The sequence below is a fragment of the Athene noctua genome, chromosome 3 (genome assembly GCF_965140245.1).
Source record: "Athene noctua chromosome 3, bAthNoc1.hap1.1, whole genome shotgun sequence".
Taxonomy (NCBI): Eukaryota; Metazoa; Chordata; class Aves; order Strigiformes; family Strigidae; genus Athene; species Athene noctua.
In genome coordinates this window covers 60106954-60128100 of record NC_134039.1, presented here as the reverse complement: position 1 = coordinate 60128100, position 21147 = coordinate 60106954, and the positions used below count along the sequence as shown (strand labels likewise).

The 21147-nt window shown below is 39.5% G+C and overlaps 1 protein-coding gene across 2 annotated transcripts in view; it reads right to left on the bottom strand.

Annotated features, from left to right (window-relative positions):
- The window catches only part of MET (MET proto-oncogene, receptor tyrosine kinase), a 91440-nt gene that overhangs the window by 16767 nt on the left and 53526 nt on the right, over window positions 1-21147 (bottom strand). Inside the window, exons 5-11 of one of the 2 annotated variants that reach the window (XM_074903133.1) lie at window positions 20410-20570; window positions 19118-19220; window positions 18765-18901; window positions 16162-16326; window positions 15208-15307; window positions 5978-6196; window positions 119-265 (exon numbers count right to left, since the gene is read on the bottom strand). In XM_074903133.1, the coding sequence (XP_074759234.1) occupies window positions 119-265; window positions 5978-6196; window positions 15208-15307; window positions 16162-16326; window positions 18765-18901; window positions 19118-19220; window positions 20410-20570 (1032 nt within the window). Of the gene's footprint in view, window positions 1-94; window positions 266-5977; window positions 6197-15207; window positions 15308-16161; window positions 16327-18764; window positions 18902-19117; window positions 19221-20409; window positions 20571-21147 lie in introns of those variants that run through there. The other variant, XM_074903134.1, reaches the window with a different exon arrangement.

Genomic DNA, 21147 nt, shown 5'->3' with positions numbered 1-21147 from the left:
GAGATATCTGTGTAAACACAGGCTTAGGCTTAAATTTAAAGATTATAGGTTCAGTAGTAACATTGGGAATGATAATAAAAATGGCATTAATATCTCATGAGTAGTGTAGCTGCCTCACCTCTATATTTAGCTCGCTGTTGGATTTCAGGAGATCACTGGGAACTGTACACAGAATTGACTCCGACTGCAGGAGGAGGTTTTCACAGCTTTTATTTCCAACTTTTAGCACCTCTCCTTTAACAGCTTCTGAATCAATGTAATTTCCCTTGGAAAAAAGAAATCAATTTCATATTACATAACCATCTCATAAAAGTTCAGAAGTCCTTTTATTACCTTGGAAAATGTTTTTAATGGGAAAACAATTGTGAAAGTAAAGACTAATGCAAATTTACATTGCCCTGTCAATATGTATGTATCAGTTTTTTTCATATAAATGGGAGTTTGACAGACAGGCCAGAGGGGGATGATAAAGTTTATTAATAAAATCTGCTGTCACTAACACTCACACAGCCCATACAGACTTCTAAAACTGTAAACGTCCAAGTGATAAATCCTGTTGGTCCTGTTTAGATTTTTGCATAATTTGAACCAGAAAGGATGCATTATGTGACCCTGTTGTTTATATAAAACTGGTAGTATATTACCCACAAACTAAAGGCATCTCAAACATTTTGTTTTGCAAGTGGTTATGGTAGTAGGAGTGAAGCTTTCAAAGAGAACTAATTAATTATAATCATAAAATGCACAAATCTGTTAAAATCTCATTCCACAGACCAAAAAGGAACAAACCATGGTAAAGATGACAGCATGAAAAATGCACTCTCTACTCAGAAAACCTGCTTTCACATCCCAGACTTGGATGAAATATTATTCCTTCTGGTATTGTGATAGCAGTGTCCAAAGGCCAAGTTAGGATCTTTTGTGCTCAAAGGTTCATCAGTATTTAAGAAGCTACCCTACTCTATCTACAGCCCATCTTAAGATGAAAGAACAGGCATGCTAAGCAGGAGTAAAAGGGGAAAGGGAAGGATGGGGAATAACACTAATACAGGCAATTTATGTGGGCTGGATCTAGGAGTTTTTTGCAAGAAAGGAGGAAGGTGTCATGGCTGACACTGCTATGAGGCCTCGTATACTGGAACGAAAACAAGAATCCTGTTCTGATGGTAAAAATATCTTACTTTGGAATATGCTTTGGGTCTGCTTCAGAATCAGACTGAGCCCTGGGAAAATGTTCATAAAAATACAGGAGAGCCAGTTTAATGTCCTATTTTGACTGGCAAAGACACACCCCAGGTGAATACTTTTTAATTGCTGGCCAAAATAGTCCATTTTGCACTCTATCTTCTGAATACTTGGAGCCATTCTGTTTGCGTTAATTAAGTAAATATTCAATGGGTCAGGGAGCATGTGATTGACTGCTTATTGCTTATTAGTATGAAGACTTGCTGCAGATTCATTGGCATGAGCCATTCATGTTCAATTTTTTCCTTTGAATGATGTATCTCAAAAGACTTTGAGTCTTCCATCTTCAGAATAAATATTATCTGGGAGAGGGTGGGTGAGTGGCCTCTTTTTCTTCTACACCAAGTCTTAGACTTTTTCTCCACCAAAACTGATGCTTACCCAAAGAACAAAAAAAATCATACTGACATTTCCTAAGGTGGTCCTTAGCTAGTTATAATGAAGATAGTATTTTTTACTTACTATCATTAACATTGCATTGCCATTAATATATTATAATTTCAAATATATTCAGTATATCTCAATATGTGAAGAGTTTCTCTTTCAGCAAAAGTTTTGGTCTTCTAAAGAACACAAAATTTGCCTATGGTTTTAAAAAGAGGAGGAAACTTATTCCTGTGAGGACTGGGAAACAATATTTCCTATTTAAAATACATATTACTCCCTTCTTGCTAGTAATGCCCTTTCATGCAAGCTGCTGAAGCTCATGCAAGCTGTAGAAGCTCAGCACTGAGTAGCTGTCGCAAACCAACTACCAAGACCAACAACAGGAATAATTCAGGTTAAAGTCTAGAAGCAGTAGATGGACCAAGGCATGAATATTTTGAGATTGGTGTCAGAAGAATATTTGAGGTTCCTAAGTAGAGTGGGTTGACTTGGTAAGAATGAGGAGTTACTGCAGCTTCAGAGTTTCTACTTCAGCTTGCTCAGAAATACCAGGGTTTCCATATTGTGCTCTCTTGGACCAGATATTGAGAGACAGTCATTTTCTATGCAATGTGGGAGAAGATTGGAAATAGAGTGGCCTATAAATAGACAAGAAGAGTTCCTTAAGGTTGTCTCATAAAGAATGTGATGTACTGGCTTGCGAATAGAGTAGGCAATTTAGTAAGTCTTGTCCTGCTCTCAGTTTTCGGACAGATGTGCCAAAGAACAGGCAAGATCTCAGATGTGATGGGCAACATGAAATGACAATTGTGTTACTTATTTCTCTAGTGGACCATTTATATTTACAAATCCACTTTAGTCCCCTGGCAGCCCATTCCTAGGCCTCCTCTGGAAGTACACACAGAGTCCCTGCACCAGCTTGGTGCACCAGCACAACCTTAGACTAGGCCTCTGGGCAGACTAAGGTAAGAAGCTGTTTCTTTCCTTATTTATTTGGATTTTTTTTCACAGTTAGGACACACTGGGCTGTCAGCAGGCCAGCCTGCAGGTCTGGGTCAGTGGCTCCTGTGGGAGGTTGTAAGTAGACTGTCCTCTTCAGCAGACTCAGGTCTTCAGTTGTCCCCAACAGTGAAACACCAGAATTTCTCCTGCCCTGAGAGCTTCCTGTGTTGGCAGGAGACAAGGAGCACTTCTGAAGTGGTATCTTCATGGTGCTGAAGCAGTGAAGTGCTTCAAGCCACTCTGCCATGACCGCTCTGACTGGGGCATGGTGGGCACTGAGAGACTTCAAAGAGACACATACTTGGCAGAGGAAGACATGATGTGGGACCTTGAGAGGCTCAGTAGGAAGACAAAAGGGCTTGCACTGAAGACAAGAAAGGCTGGCATTCATGGCACACAGTGCCTTGACTGTGTTTTAGATAGAAGACTTAATGTTTTCTTGTATGTAACATTTTCTTACAAGAACATCTTATGGTCATCAGGGGAAACCAAACAGAACCTTTCAACTGGTACCCACTGTCATTTGATGAAAGCCAAATATGTCACACTAGATTAGTTTGATTGAAAAATTTGTGATAAAAGCTCCCTCCGCCCCTCTGAAACTAATTAAGAAAAAGATAAAAGAACTTTGGTTTGGTAGAACAGACTGTTCACTGAAGCAAGCTGCCATTTAATTTCATGCTGAGCTTGCTTAATTACTGCACAAAATATGACCATGAGGCATGTAAACTTGTGTGTATGTATTTTTGAATGTGGGTACAGGGCGAGGGCAAACTGTTGCCAATATGGCTTGTAATGATCTTTTGGCTCCTGACTATAATTTCTGAAAGTTGCCTCACTGTTCTGATAGAAGCATTCCACTATAACTAATTCTATTTAGAGGAAGATGTTAAATTGGTGCTTGTTCATGCTTTGTTCTAGGAGACCAGCATTCACTAATGTTATTCTCCAGTTGGTTGCCAGGAAATAACCAGGCTTAGACAGACATCTGCCTTGGGTGCCATGACTACAGGTGACATCAATACTACAAAATTGTGACTTTGGTCAGTTGTCAGTGGGACAGTCAGCCTTTCTCATCTGAATGCTTCTTCCCAGCAATAAACAGCACCAGAGACTTTACTTCAGGGAGAATAAAAGGTTCAAGAGTAAAAGAAAGAAGAGAGTTAAAAACCCAACTAATGTTAAACCCTCAGTTTCTGGGAAGATCATGGAGCAAGTCCTCACGGAAGCATTTCCAGGCAGAGGAAAGACAAGAACACGATTGACAACAGCCAACACAATCTTTCCCAAAAGTGGATTTTGCTTGAGTAGCCTGATTACCTTCTTTGTGGAGATGACTGTCTCTATTGATAGAGGGAGAGCACTGGACAATGTTTACCTTGATTTTAGCAAGTTTTGCAACACAATATCTCCTAGCAATGAAAACAAACCAGGATGCTATGGACTAGACGGATAGACTATAAAATGAGTGAAAAACTGACTGGCCATCAGCTCAAATCTTAGAAGTCTAACAAGTGGTATTTGTCAACGGCTGACACTGGGACCAATACTGCTTAAAATCTTTATTGACAACCTGGACAGGATGCACTGTCCTTGTGCTTTCAGACGACATCAGATTTGGGAAAATCACTGATCACAAGGTGAAATGAGGCAGCATTGTAGTGATGACGGCTGAGCATGTACTTCAGCAGCAGCAAAACCGGTAGATTGAAGGTGATTTCTCTCCTCTGCTCAGCACTTGTGAGGCCACACCTGGACAACTGCATCAAGTTTTGAACTCCACAGAACAAGAGAGATACTGGCAAATAGATGGAAGGGAGCTGAAGCACAAACTGTAAGATCTCTGTTCTTGGAGATATTCAAAACTCATCCAGACAAGGCTATAAGCAACCTGACCTATTTTTAATTTAGGCCTGTTTTGAGCAAGGGGATTAGACTATGAAGACCTCCAGAGGTTTCTTCCAATCTAAGTTATTCTATGATTCTTCTCAAATCAGTCTTCTTTCCAATTGGTTGATATGCATGACCTGGAAAATACTGAAAAACACTGCTGTCACTGCACAGAGGCACTGAGCCATGCAGCAGCTATATATTCCCAGCTCTCCGTTGACACGCACACCAGAACTCTTTCTAGCATTTCTCCATAACTGAACAAGAGAATTGCTTTGCACTGAGGTAGGAGTGATTGTATAGCCAAGATTTCCAAGTAGAAAACGAAAGGAAAAAAACCCAACAAACAGACCAATTATTCTTCGGAATTTGCCCAAAACACTTTGTGGAAACTCATCAATATTCAGAGACATTGACTAGAACCGAGCATGGTGGACAGAAGCTCTGAAGTAACTCCCTCTCATTTTCTGCAGCTCAGAAGCTGATCCACTGGACTGTCTTGGAGTCAAAGACCTCAGGGCTTCAAAATTTCATGACTGTCATAGGCAAAAAGAGTTTTGGCTTACAGAGCTACACAAAGAGATGACCCCAGCATTAAGAATGATTTTCTTCCATAAAGCATTTTTTATAGATTGTATTCTGTATAAATTATAGATATTCTATATAAATTACACGTACATAATAACTTCTCAAAAACATTCACTGTAAATTAGAAATACCTGTATTTATACTGTTTCTATTTGATTAACTCAGAAAAGCACTACATTTCAAGAAATCAGACTCTTGCAAAATGGATTTAACTTCCTCTGTAGCACTAGTAGAGAGCAGATTGTGCCTGTGAGGGCCGTCAACTCCTAAGAGATGTTTCTCAGTACTGTGTAGGCTGTTCTCAATGCTCTTTTAAGAGGCACTCAGCATGAACTTTGCATTTTTCATGGATCAGTAAATACTTAAGCTACAGTGGTGACTGATCCTCAGGAGTGACTTTGTGCACAGGCCAGTTTCCCTCAGCTCTAGAGCGCCAAAGACACTAGACCACTTTCTAAAGGCAACTTCACATCTTTCATGAAGAAGAACACAAAACTATGTGACAGTAAGAGTTGGGACTTGCACACAGGCCACACAATTCAGGTTCTGGGCTGCTGGCCATGTTTAATCCTGAATTGGTGATGCAGCTCAGTGTAATCAGAAGCTGATGCAGTGTGGTCCTTCCATAAGGATGAGGAAAGCCCTTCTTTCACCCCACCTGATGCCAACAACTCCCCTGCTATATATATTTGTTTTCAGCTCTGCACCTTTTAAGTTGTGACAGCTGGGGGCTCGGGTGAATGCACTACCAAACTCTGCCCTTGCTTCCTTCGGGCCTCCTTTATCTCATCAAAATATCTTTTTCACACTATGCTGATGATGTGTGTTTGCAAATAATTGAAAAACTTATTTCAACATTTCTTACCTTAATTTCCAGAACGTTTTGGTTGCCTCTTGAGATGAACACTGGCTTTTCAAAATGCTTAAATACAGGATTATTTACATAATCAAAATCAAAGTACAAAGAGCTGACACCATCAAAAACAAAGAACACTTTGGTTACAAAGGGTGGTTGGAGATTGAAGGCTTTCAGTGAAGGAGTTGTACAGCAGATTATCTCTGAGCTAGAGCGGTGGCTACATGCCTGTAAGAAAGAAAGAAAGAGGTAATTACAGTAAGTACGTGCATAGGAAGTTACCGATTAACATAACTGTTCTTTAACAATACACATATATTGAAAAAATAAACACCAGGGGTCTTGTTCTTCTTTAACCAAAGCAAAATTCTGATCAGTGCTACACAGCATTTATTTAGAGCTGGGAGAAAAGTATAAAAACTTCATGTCAATAGTGTTTGCACTCTTGTTGAGGAAATGTTCAAGTAAACAAGCTTCCTGGCCTGATTGTTCACAGCACTTTTAAAGTAAATATTTTGCAGATAATTAATGGAAAATGATTTCCAAAGCCAAGGACCATCAGGAGGCTAGCCTGATGTACTGAGAAGCCATAATTCAGCTTACCCAGCCTATGTCAGAGTGACTGGCACATGGATTTTTCTTCCTTTTTTACTACCAAAGTAATAGCAAGGGACCAGAGGAGAGGTAAAAACAGGGCCAATGAATCTGACTGAAATAGAGGAAAACAGAAGTAAAGCACCATTTACCCACAGCGTAGCTAAGTTGCCATGCTTCCAGAAGGTCACTATGGACTCTGAGAAAGTGCTTTAAGGCAAAGCCACCATGGGATTCTGGGCCATGAAAGCTCAGCAAATTGTTTCTTCTTTCTAAAAATGTTTGTGTAAGGTCCCAGACATGCGGCATACGCTGCTTAGGTACACAGGTGTCATGCAAGTCCCTCCTGGGAGATTGACTGAGGGGCATGCTTCACGCTGTATCTTGGCGCAGCAGGATGAGATGTTTGCTCCCCACTGCAGTGCAGGAGCTTCCTGACAACAGGCATGAAGTCATGCTTGCCCCTCACTCTGTTGTTAGTCCTCATGAGGACCTGCTCTGGAGGTGCTTCCTGGGGTAAAGCTGCTGGTGTACCCCACAATCCAGAAGACCTGACAGAGCATGCTTTGTGCCATGGGGGTGTCATCCAGTGTGAAATGTCTGGCCGGGGGCTTCCCTCTATCTCATAGTGCCTTGATACAGGACTCGTGAGACAGACAAGACGGACCCAGGTCCTTCCTAAAAGTGTGTTGCAAGGAAGGACAGGGGGTTTGCAGGCAGCCTGGTACGAAGCTGAGTTTAGGCAGTTTGCAGGGATAATATGAATCCTTGCAGATGGGATTCATCCAGCCTGCATCTAGACATGTGAGTTGCAGTTAGTTGTCTAAACTGCCTTTACAGTCAACAGAGGGAAACAGGCTTACCTAAAGTGGGATTTATCTGGTCCATTTTAGACAATAGCTTTAATTAGATTAATGGTGCTCTAGAAGGGTCAACTTCTCTCTCTTGACTGTGAAGGCTTCTACATGACTAATTTGATTATAATGTCAACTGCACATCTACAAGCATCGATGAGAGGCAATGGTGGGTGCTGGGCAGCACCATGCAAACTGCAGTGTGGCTTGTTTGTGATTGTATAGTATACTCCCTTCTCTGTGCCTCCCTTTCATGCTGCCTACCACGGATATGCTTGAAAGACTTCTGGCACAAACAGAGTTGCTTTAGCTCCACAGAAGTATTTCTCTTCCAACTGTATAAACCTGTAAGTAGCTCCTTGTACACTGTGACTTGACAGCAGAGATTATGCTATTTTTAAAAAAAATATAAAGAGAGTGGCTGACATGTGCCCCGGTAATAATGGTGCTTAGCTCCTAGTCATCATAAATCTTAACATTTGTTCTACAAGAAATTTCCCTGGAAAACCAACAGTGCTGTTGCTAGAGAAGGCCAAAGATATATTTTTTTCTGTTTTGTTTTTCAAATTAAATTGGTTCCCTTTATAAAATGCTGCCTGAAGGAGCTGTGAAATTAGTTTATATTTGTCTCTAATATGCTAAACTAATGTAATGTAATTTTGCTGTTTCAAATCAGTGACATAACTGCTCAAGCTGTATCAGTTGTATACTCACATTAGCTTGAAAAGTGGGATTAAATTAGCTATCTACAAATCAACACTTTTTCTTATCACCACAGCAATTCATGTTTCTGTGCATAATATTGTGAAATCTTGAATCTGCCAAGGGAAACATTTTCAAGGCTCTGAAACTGAGCACTAGATTTTTAGAGCTCTACAAGCATTACATGACTGTGAGCCGTGAGTTCGGCACTCAGTTAAACAACTTGGTGCACTCTCAGTGATGCTAATGGGACTTGCATCCATGTAAATAACAGCCCATTTAGATTCCTAGCACAAATTCCAAAATATTTGTGCATCCCCAATGACAGCAAGGTAATCTGTGGGACACAAGACAAGGCAGAATTTTGCTCCATTTGCTTACAGTATTAGACTGTTCTTCCTCCTTTGAATACCTTGTTATACACCACTGACTATATCTCAGGCTTTGTTATATCACATGGATCTAGAAATTAATTTGAATCAGTGTATTAATAATAAGATGCATCATTAGAATAATGGATGATCAAGCCATACTTTTCCATGATATATGAATATTCGTAAAGATATCTATCATATTGTGTCAATTCTAAAAAGGGATTTCTAAAATATATATATAATTATAAAACCAAATATGTCCCAGATAATCATTATATTTTTGATTAATGTAAATTCATGATACTTTTTATCTACTGTAGAGTAGTGATGTCCCTTAAATGAATAGCAGTGGTATTCATAACTTTGTTTGTGGCTATCTATTAGAATCAGATACTTTACTTTATCAGGCTGGTCTCTGAAGAGGAAGCTTTCAGAAAATGATAAAAATCTAATAATACTCTTTGGAGGGGATGCAATGTGACTGATTGGTAAGGTCAAGAAAAATCTTATTTGCAGTGCCCTTATTGGTACATGATTTGACATGACATTTTTACCTTGAAATTGGTTTTAGCAATTGAAGAATATGATGGTTTAGTTTTCAAGAAATATTGGATTGAGGATCCATAAGGAAAAAACCCTTAATTCAATCTATTGCCTTCTCAGTTAAGATACTGCCTATCACCCAGCACCTTTAACTTTTATTTAATTGGGCTTTAAAGTACATTAACTTTAAAAGCTAAGCCTACATTCTTCTTGTGACTATAATCTACATCTGAAGACAATAAGGAAGAAAAGATGTAAAAATTATGGAGCATTTCACAAGCATAAGTAAATACTATACCCCAAAGGGAATAATAATCCATTGCACAATGCATATGACTCATCACTTAAAGGTATGTATTCTTGTTTCATTTGTAAAATATGACCCTTGAGGCAATTAATTCAAACCTGACCTACAGAATCTGAACTTCAGTGCCCAATTCAATTTTTTTTCATCTGATAGAACAACAGGAAAAATATGAGGGAGGATCTCTGAGCATCAGAGGTCTCCCAGAAGATGACCCAGGTAAAAGGAGCAGTTGGATACGTATTACAGGATCTGTAGTAGTCAGAAGGGAGAAAAGGGCCAATTTGTCCTTTTGTAAGTAAACTTTTGGAGCTCTAGTGAGGAATGAAAGGTGAATAAGGTTAAAGACAGACGAGGAGAATCTCCATCCATCTTTACCAAAGGATGATTTCTCAATAGAAAGAGACGAGAATTCAGGTCCGACTTGAGGAAAGCCCATTCAGAAAGTTTTTCTGCATAGGTGAGAAACTGAACAGCGACACTCAAGCAGGGTATCTTGAAGATTTGTCAGAAATCTCACTGGCTTTTTCTGCCATTTCAGATAGTGCAGTGCCCTAATGGATGAGTATCATTTTTATTCTAGTTGTCTTCTTGGATGAAGCCATGGGACTTGATACTTCCAGTCTATCAGACCTTTTCCACTCTGGTGCTAGCACCACATCCCTGGCACCCCAGTGATTTCACAGCATGGGCTTTTCTCCAACACCCATTGCTGCACTCTTTCCTTGGCAGGAGATGTGCATGAAATGCAGATTCAGCACAGAAAGAAAGGCCAATGGTTCCCCTTTATGAAGAAAACTCTGTGCTGGGCTCCTGTGGCAGCTTTATGCCACAGAGTCAACAGAGAGAGAAGATCCAACCCTGAGTGTCTTTGGATAGGTAGTCAGGAACATCTTCAATGATCACATGCTCACTATCCACAGTTTCCAGGGAATTTCTTCTATCATTTAAAATATCTAAGGTAGACACTTGCAGGTAAATTCTAGGCATTTTGATGAGTCTTATGAGTATGGACTGTTCATAGACTCATAAACATTGAAGGAAGTTTAGGGTATTTAAAATTCTCCTGTAATACAGCAGGAAATGGCATCTAGCAGGGAGCAATTAAGAAATGCTAATGATCATTCAAGACACTACTTAAGAAATAATTTAAAGTCTGTGGAAAGAGATGATCTTGCATAGCTACAGGGTCATTTCTTGAAGGCCACGCATTAAAAGGTGCTTCTTCCTAATTTTACAACATTTCATATCTGGGGACACTCATGGTTAGAAGAGATTAAGCAGTGGGAATATATATCCAAATTAGTTAATGGATGGAATATTAAAAATGCTACAGCAAAGAATTTCTGAATGACCCCTTGTTCACTATTGGGGAATCAAGGTAAAGTACAGGCTTTCAAAGAGAAAATATTGGCCTCAAGTGCTCCAGGAGCAGAAGAATCATCTAGCACAATTTATAGCAGAGGTTAGAAGACACTTATATTGTAAACAGGCTCCTGATCAAATACCATTCCAAACTGTGCAAAGCTTTTTTACAGGCACAGTGCAAAGTGAAAGGAAGGAATGAACTGCTTCTCTCTTTGTGCACTTCACACAGGAACTGGATGTGTGAGCAGAAGTGAGAGGGTTTGAGTATCCCTATCCATTATCTAGAGCTGTTGAGAATTTATGCAGCACTGCCTAAATTAATATTTTTTGTTCCTAATCAGAACAAGTGGTCAAAAGAACTCCTGAAATGGAAATTAAAAAGAAACACATTGCAAGTATTGAAACATATGGTTCAGTAACTGTAGAACAGTTTTTTCACTTGTTGAAATACCAAATTTGAAGGCAAAATGTATTATTTTGATAGTGTTAACATAGAATGCAATATAAACACAACTAGTGTGAACACAGTATTGAATAATTTTAAGGAAATTTAAATAAATATGAAATTAAAATTATAAAGTTGAAGCAAGGCATTTTTGCTTTATAGAAGAAAAGGTTTCAGAAATACTGGACTTCAAACATGAAAGCTGAAAAGCTCAAGTTATAGAATCATAGAATGGTTTGGGTTGGAAGGGACCTTAAAGATCATCCAGTTCCAACCCCCCTGCCATGGGCAGGGACACCTTCCACTAGACCAGGTTGCTCAAAGCCCCGTCCAGCCTGGCCTTGAACACTGCCAGGGAGGGGGCAGCCACAGCTTCTCTGGGCAACCTGTTCCAGTGTCTCACCACCCTCACAGTAAAGAATTTCTTCCTTATGCCTAACCTAAATCTACTCTCTTTCAGTTTAAAGCCATTATTCCTTGTCCTGTCACTACACTGCCACTTAAAAAGTCCCTCCCCATCTCTCCTGTAGCCCCCTTTAAGTACTGGAAGGTCCCTATAAGGTCTCCCCAGAGCCTTCTCTTCTCTGGGCTGAACAACCCTGACTCTCTCAGCCTGTCCTCATAAGGAAGGTGCTTCAGCTCCCCGATCATCTTTGAGGTCCTCTTCTGGACCTGCTCTAGCAGGTCCATGTCCTTCTTATGCTGGGGGCCCCAGAAATGTAGATATTTCTTCTATAGGGGGCTGGCTCACCAAAATTTTCAGTGAAACCAAATTTCTTATGGAAATTTGTTCCAGAAAAACTCTTTTACCAGTTGTACCACTCATCTCTTACACCCAGATGGAAAGAAACAGGCAGAGAAGAGCAAACGCCCCAGGGCTCCCTGAGGCTTTGGGATGCACAGCATCCCCAGCAGCTCCTGCTGCTTACAAAAGTGAGGCTCACTTACACTGTGACTCCATCAGGGCTCTAGCACACAATTAAGCTTGAAGGAGTGAATTAAGGGTCTGGGGACAGATAGTTGACAGAAGAAGGTGAGACATCTTTTAAATTGGGCATCACCAGTTTTAGGCAAATGGGAGAGGGTCTGGGAGCTGGCAGAAAGAATGAGCAAAGCTCTAAGAAACAACACTCATCCGGAGAATTTGGAGCAGTCTGATTTGTTTTAACTGGAAAAGAGAAAGGCTGAATCATAATTTAATGCAAATATGTAAAATTAGCAAGAAAAACTGGTATCTGTTGTTTGTGTCCACTGAAGGTTAAACAAGAAGATAGCTAATTAGCAGCTAGAATTCAGGTTAATTATTAGAAAGAAGTCTTTCCAAACCACTAGGTAAGCAGGTAAAGCAGCTCTCTCCAAAGCTTGTTTAAGCAAGGTTGTGAAATTTCTTTCACAAGGAGCTTTAATAACAACCTAGACAAATATCCGTCAGGCAGTGGCATAGGTACATTTGCTCCTGCCACAGGAAAGCAGGCCAGGCTAGGTCTTTGTGGTCCCTCCCATCTGTACTTTCCTTTGATGTTTTGGGATGTGTTGCAGTGCTGCCTTTGTTTTTCCCAAGAGCCAGAGTTTCTGAATGCTGACAAAAGCAGCTTCTTGGAGGAAGCTGGTGAGAGAAAACTGAAAAGAAAAAGGGCTTAAACAACGATTTAAAAAAACCCCTCAAACAACTCATCTCTCCCAAGCTAAGTAAGCAAAAAGATGTATAACCTCAGCTACAGGACTTCTTGATCATTTTGATTTATATTGCACTATTTGTTTGGGATTGGTCTATTCAGGACCACAGTCTGTTTTCTCCTTTATAAATAGGACAGCTGGTCATTGCAGTGCTCTGGATCCCTCCTGGACATAGTCCTCATCACTGTTTATTTTTGTAATTACTGGATGAAAGTTTGGGTTTTTGGCATATCGCTCATGCATAGGGCCCAGAATCTCCAGCACAGGATAGGGCAGGCTGCAGCCATAGGCATCGTCTGCCAGCAATTTCCTCAGTTACACAGTGCAATCATGTTTTGCCACTTCCCCTTCTCCCTGAGAACTAATATTCTTCCTTGAGAAATAAGCTCAAGGTAAAGACTAGTGGCAGAACAAATGGCAAACAAAGCGGGCTGCCACAGAGGCAGGGAAAGTCACTGAGTGCCAGAAGCCTTTAATTACAATAAGAGCAAAATACATTGCTTGGACAATGTCAAAGTATAAAACACTCTGGATTATAATCTGTCTGAGGTTATATTCCACCCTTTGTGCATGGAGAATAAACTTGAATCCAGCTGCTTTTACACTGGTACAGATTCATAGAGATCAGCAGTGGTAGGGGACAGACATCCTTATAGCAAAGGAGGGTCAGACCTGCCTGTTTTCATGTGTTGGCAAATATGTACGCTAAAACGTATAAAAAGAAAAACAATAAAGGAGATAATTCTGACGGTCTATGTTCATGTCTTTTTTCAGTGGCAGGTTAAAAGGCAGGATGGCAGCAAATCACTGCTCAAAGGAAAGGTTGCTCCCCAATATTCAGGGGAGAGAGTACACTCTACAGTGTTCATTGCCTTGAATTGCCAGTCACTTCTGGACAGTGGATTTAGTTCTTTAAAACTTCAGATCCTTTAAAATCTGTTCAAATTCTGAGGAAGTTCCAAATATTTGACAAGCAGTATACAGAATCAGGGCCTGAAGAGAAGCAATATTGCGTATTCTCACAGGGGAACAGAGGAAGCAAGTGAATGATCTCCACTTCAAAATAAAGACTGATCAAATCCACACAAAGCAAAATTTAAAGAGTTGATTTGGAAATCTTTTGTACTCACAAAATAATCATGCCCACATTATTCAAAACCTAACAAATTTTGAGTTTGGTTGATTTCATGGAATCATTTTACTTTCCAACTCATGGGTAAAGTGTCTTTTTGATAATATTGACTACCATGTTTCATTGCAGGGGCACTGATTTTCAGATTAAAATCTGAACCCATTAAATTACAAGCCATGATTACATCCAGCTGAAATTCAGGTCCCAACACTCATAACATTATACAAATTAGGATCATGAAGAATATTATGACCTTGAAGCTATAAAAGACTGCAAATTTGCAGACATACCATTTAAAATGCTTTGAGCAAACCTAGGTCTAATACTTAGAATTCAATACAGGAAATAGTGTATGATGATCATTAGAAATGAGAATACGAGCAGTATCGTACCATGTCATAAAGAGTGTAGGTCAATTTAGCTTCAGTTAGGCTAAACAGACCTTACAGGATAAGAAAATGTTGGACGTGGAAGACAAATGCGTAGGCAAAAGCTTACAGGAAACTGTTCCAGTACAACTGACCAATAAATGTCATCTTTGCCTCTTATTTGTCATATCTGAACACATTATTTAGATTTAGACACTGTGCATTATCAACTCAGGTAACAAAAGGTGGCTCAGATCCTTGACTGACCCTCTGTTCATGCAGAGGTACTCAACCGCAAAAGTCCAAACCTCTCTTAAAACTTAGCTGCTAAACTTTGATACGTTTGATACTTTGATACTTAGTTGCTAAACTTTGATAAGATTTGCCTCAATATGTAATTTGGCAATCAGAAATTCTTCAAAATAATACTTACTGTTGATTTTACATATTTACTTTTCCCCCTTCTTTGACACTTGTTCCATTTTCCTTTTATATCCACGGTCACCATTTAAATATGCTTCCTACTTACCACAGTAGCACTTGAACTTGCTGTGTAAGCTGACATACCTGTATTGCATTGTTCTGTGTTTAGTCACTGAATTTGCATTGTTAAATTGCAATATAAAATTCTTGTTATTAGATACTGTAAAAGTATTATTTCTTTGGAGGAGGTTCCTTGGAAATTGTTGTTCTAGCTTAATTTCAAAATCACTGAGTTTTGCCTATGCAGTTGAAAAAATCTGTGCAGAAAATACCAAAATGTCGTTGGAAGCCCCGAAGTTTCAAGGCAAATTCAAAGTATTTTGACTGAAAATTCTGTGCTATTCACCACATGAAGATGACAAGATAACAGATTGTCTTCTCAAAAACTGACTCACCACAGAGAAGTTCATTCCCAGTTTAGGTACAGTAATCACCATCTGAGGAAAGCACACTGAGTTCAAGTTGATTCCCTGAGCTGTGATCGTACTTCCACCACTAGGAAAAATTTTTTTAAAAAAGAAAAAAAGAGTAGGATAATGATACATCTGCTATAATAATCTTAATTACAAGTTATATTTTAGAGTAAATGACAACATAAAACCAGAATTAGGGATATATGGGGCGAATGCAAATACACGGGTCTAAGCAGTGAGATTATTCTTCTGGGAAACAAATTTTACACTTGTTATAACAACTAATCAAATCCAAGAAAAGAAAAATACTTTAAAAGAGTGGTATGCCACGATATAAAACAAATGCATACATTTTAAAGGAGAGTGTATACTTGTACTTAGCATTTGCTAACTTATTGCTTTCAGTGGTGCTGAAAAAGGTGTCTTTTTTACTGCTGACATTTTTTTGGCAAATGCAGATGGCTTGGATTAGAGCTACTGAGACCATAAATATGCCACTTAAAAGCACACGCATACTACCATATATATAAATTCATAATATTTATGTAGCGCTGGATTTAGGCTATTTTAAAATCCATTTGCTCTCCTGAGGACTGCTGACTTGTCACATTAAATGATTTTCCTCACTAATCAGTATAACATCCAGACGCGGTATAGGAGACACACTTAGCTGTACAGTAGGTATCTCAGCAGGACATCACAGGTACGCGCAGCAGCAGATAGGAGTTAAATCACATAAAGAAAGGAGGCACCCTTCCCCCTTCTCCTTCACCTCTGAAAGGAAATGATCTACCCTCTGCAACTACACCATAATAGAAGCAATTGGCATGGTCGATAGAGATAAAAATGCAATTTCTTTTGATAGATTGCTGCGCAGCATAGCCATTCTTCTTTCATTCATTACTTTTCTTATTTCTGTAAGAAACTTTTACTCACCTAAGAAAAGATTTGGCCGGATGAATTTTTAAAACAACAGGGTCTTCTCTGTATGTGAAATGACTGCTTGCGTTTCTAACAGCTTCGTCGACTTCCACCCTCACATGATATTCCTGGGGAATTTGTTGTGCTGGAGTGTAGCACTCCACAGTGCCCACTGATACACTAGAAAGACAGAAAAAGACTTGTTTGTCAGCATTATAAAATATGTACTCAGTTTAAAACACAGTCTTTTAGTGAGCCCCAACCATGCTTGTGATTCACACACCGGATGATCATATTGCAACAAACAAGCATGGCATGAAGTACAAACAGCTACACCACTGCTTAGGCTCAAGATTCATCCTAATTTGGTTGAGTTCCACTGTGCCTGCTGGAAGATGTTTCCTCAGTGATGGTGACAGTCATGTCAGCCCCTGTACCCTGCAAAGGCAACTTCCCGACTAGAAAATGACAGCACGCTCCAGTTTAAGGAGGATGACTTGTTCTGCTGTAACCAAGGGATAACATCTTTCTCTTTGCTATCCACAGGATTTACCTCGTGTTAAAAACCTCAGGAAAAGGTGCTGGTGGGGAATGTACCAGCATGTCAGAGATGTCTTGCCCTGGGGGCATCTGCTGACTCCAGGTACTGCTGAGGGGCAGGCAGAGGGCAAGGACAAGGGAGGAAGGGAGGAGAAGGTGAAAATTCAGGAAGAGCCAGCTGAATTCAGCACAGCAGCAGAGTATCTGGGATATTCACCTTTCCCTTGCTCTCTTATGCTTGGCCCTGGAAGTCCTTCTCCTCCACTGAGCTCAGTGGGTGAGCAGGCAGAGAAGGGGTGAAAGATCCTGAAGGCTGAAGCACATGAAGTGTTGCCACAGGGACCAGGGCACATCAGAGGCAAGGGTAACAACTGACTGGAGAAGCAAATGTAACTTTACCAGGCGGTTTCAGTAATTTGGGCCCAGCCACATCCAGGAGCCCTTCAAGTGAGGCCATTCTCAAAGGATGTGAGAGATTGTCTCCAAAGAAGACAAAAGGGGCATTTGCTGCCACTTCTGAAGCTTTCCAGGAAGCTGGGATTCACCATGTGCTATAGGGGTTAGGGATTAGTTCATATATATCTGGAAGCTTTTTACCAACTTTTAAAGGGAAAAATAAACCCTTGATCTATCTTCCCTCAGAATTGGGGAAAGCTGCCAGTTCAGGTAGAGAAATACCTGCCCTGAGAAACCAGCTAAGACCTTTGTAGGAGTGTCCAGACGGCTTGGCTGGTGAGAAAGAGTGGTGCTGGGGATACTTACTGGATAAGCCCCAACTACAGTTCAATACCTAGAGGTCCACCTGACCAAAGCAGATGTCTGCCTCTGAGCTGGCTGTCATCTCACCCCCACAGTAGATGTCTCAAATGAATCAGATGAATCATTCTCAAAAGGTTTATATATTTGTCCATTAGTTGACCAGCTGAGATGACAACATCAATAAATACTACCCTAAACTATTAAGTAGCCACTGAACAGAAGTGCTGAAGATCTTGGTAGACTTGAATACCTAAATTCCTTTCTTGATTTACCTTGGACTTAGCAGATTTTATCAAGAGCATAAAATAAATCATTTAGCAGCAAGGAATAAAATTTAGCTCTCCTGACTTTGAGTCTGACATTAACTAATAGGTTATTGCTTCCCTACGTTCTCTGCAAGTGTGATGCTTCACTGCTACAACTTTCAATAATCATTAGGAGAGACTAAAAATTTAGAGGAATTACTGGACATCCTGTTCCTGGAACACAGTGAGCCAGATTCTGCCTTTGGCTGCAGAGGTGACAATTCTGGAGCCACCCTGCTATATCTGAAAACAGGACGAAGCAGGATTTGCACCCATAGTAGAATGGCTACAAATTCTTAACACTTGTCTGTCCATAGCAGATAATCTGTGCTTGGTATTTAACATTTATATTCAACTGGGATGGAAACGCTTCCACAAAGAGCATGTCAAAAATTCTTGACTGAGCTCTTACTCGATCCAGTACAGATCAACAAGAAATTCTGGCTTAATCCTCAAAGCATTTTTATATATACCAGGAAAAGTCCCAAACTGATGCTGCCTCTGTTTTGGAGGCTGTTCACTGATAGTAGCACAGAAATAACGGCTCCTCTGCACAGGATACACATTCCCACACTGGTCAGCCCTCCATCAAACAAACCAGTAGGAAATGGTCACCTGTACCCACTGGACACTCACTGGGAGCTGCAGCATGAATAGCAGCTCTTGCCAACACAAGGGAGAAGGCTGAGTGTGTGGGAGTTGGGGTGACAAAAAAGATGGGAAATTTTCTAGTCCATTAGAAGCTGCTTTTCTACTTCTCTATGTAACCTTTTACAAGGTTAATAAAGGCATTACAGAGTAAACAAGTCTAGGGAACGATAGTCCCTTCTAGGAACCTTTCAGAAATCCTAAACTCAGGATGGAATCCAGAACTGAATGCTTATTGCAGTATCAGTTCTCCAATACCTAATACAAGGAGAGGAGAGCAATGCACACTTGTGGTTTTTTGACTTCAAGACATTTTAATCAAGCCATTTCAATATTAAATGCATCACTTTTTAGTAAGCATATTACCTTTTCAAGGTGCATGGTTTCTCACCGATAAAAATCCTTCTGGATTTTCCACTGTTTAGGTATTTTCCAGCTACAGTTAGCAATGTTCCTCCAGATTTGGGGCCATAGGTGGGAGAGATACTTGTTATTACAGGATTCTGAGGAGGAGGGGTAAAAATAAGAACAGTGGATTGTTAAACTATTTTCAAAATGTGAAGACGAAGAATCTTAAAACATTTTTTAGCATTTCCATTAAGTAATAATAAAGCAAACAGGAATACAGAATTACCATACTGGATTGAACTCATGAGGAGTCTCATTCTGGTTAATATTGAAGCTAATTTTAGCAATAAAGTTTTAATCATAGCGCTTACCACATATGAAAATGTATTGAATAGTGTTTTGCCACGTCCAACAGAAACACTACTGGATATATTAAAACCTGGATTTTTTGCAGGAGGAACTGTGCATTCAAGCCTTTGGAAAATAAGGAAAAAGATAGGATTACTTTTTTTTCTGGCTTGATTTTTTGTATTAGAACAGAATCACTTCAAACTCATAATAATGGAGGATCCATACTAAACAAAACATCAATCTATGTACATCAGGGACATTTCAGAAATAACAGTTAAAAGAACTGTGGTCATCTTCTTTAATACTAAATACAAACACTGTGGTGTTTACACTTGGCCAGAGAAAATTATTTTAGCATATCAAATACATTTCATCAAAAAAGAAGCATGATAGAGAAAACAAATGACTCCCATTCAATGGCTCAGTTGTTTTTTGAATTTTACTTTAGTGCCAAATTTTGGCAGACAACAGGATTAGAAAAAAAATGCATCATATACACAATTTTGTTGTATAAAATTAAATATTACCAAAAATTAAACTTGAACTTTTGTGGCAGCATGTGTCAATGGATTGCATTACATTTACACAGTCTCATATATGAGTTAGTCTCCTTACATCAATTTGTTTGCATTAAGACTGTCCAGAATAGTAGTTAGGAGAGTGCTCAATACTTCAGGAAGATGACCTTTTTGCTGCTATATATGTGAATAGGGAAGCTGTGCCATGATTTGCACATTGCTTTGGTAGTAGATAGTCATATGCTTTGAACTAAGAGAGGATATTCATTGAACTTCCTATTTCTTTAAGATAACAAGCGGAATAACCTCTGTCTTAAAAATTATCCCACTGTCTCAAATACTTATTTCTGAGGAGGAGGAGGAGAGGTGCAGCTGAGGGTCATAAGCCTCTGGATGACAGAATACCTGCATCTTCTCACATTTCTCTTCAGTAGCTTCACAGATCAGGAAGATGGAGGTGACATAACTGAGTCTAGCAGGATCCTGGCCAAAGGAACCTGCCTCCTTTTCAAACCTTTGAATAGTTTCACTCTTGCCAGCTCCCACAGATGTTGAACAGTATTTTGCAGACAAACCAGAAAAAGCTGTTGCAGGAGACATAGGCATTAGCCAGATTTACTTCATCTCCATTTTGAGCCCTTTTTTCTTGGGGCGGCTTATCAAACCAAGGGATTGTTTCATGTTTGAAATTTCAGAATCGGAGATGACACTTATAGACTGTTTATGTCATAAAAAAATCCATACCACATAAAGAATATCTATATAAAAGCAAATTAATATTTGAGGTTTCTTACTTGTTTTTGTTGCTAGATTTTGCTTCCAGAGCACAAATTTGTCCTCCGATACGGACTACTGTATATTTTAATTCAAGTCTATTATTTTTGCTGATTCCAAAGTCCCATCCACACAGTGTCAGTTTTGTCCCTCCTTCTAAGGGAGCGCTGCTCGGGAGAATCTGTTAAAAAAATATTGTGTTAGTTACATCAGGTTTTCTTGAACTTCAAATGGAGCTAAAGAATGTGCAAAGGAATAATTTTAGAAAAGCATTTCTTCTGGTAGTCTATGTCCTGCCATTCATCTTAATTGTTCTTCACCTTTCATTTGTCACATTATGAGCTTTTTCTGACAGTAGCAATAAATAACAAAACCTATACTAGAAAGCTTTGAAGGATAGTGTTTAGGGGCACTGAACAAGCTGTGCATTGTAATAGCCTTTTAAATCCTGCCGTTCTTGTCTTCCACATCTTATTTCTGGTATGTTAAACATACAATGTCCTTATTTTGTTAGAAGCTGAATGACGAACACAAAAGAGCCCCCAAATGACCATTTTTTTGTCAGCTTGATGAAAGTGAGGTTCAGAATGAAGTAGCTTCAAAGACTCCATAATCCGATATTGCATTGGCTGTGATAAAGTGAACGTAAAGTTAACGTGACTTCTGCTATTCTGTCCTTAAATCTTTTACATTTGGTTGCCTCTAATTCCGAGTTAAAAATAAACTACCCCTCAGAAACAGAGACAATCTACAAAGGA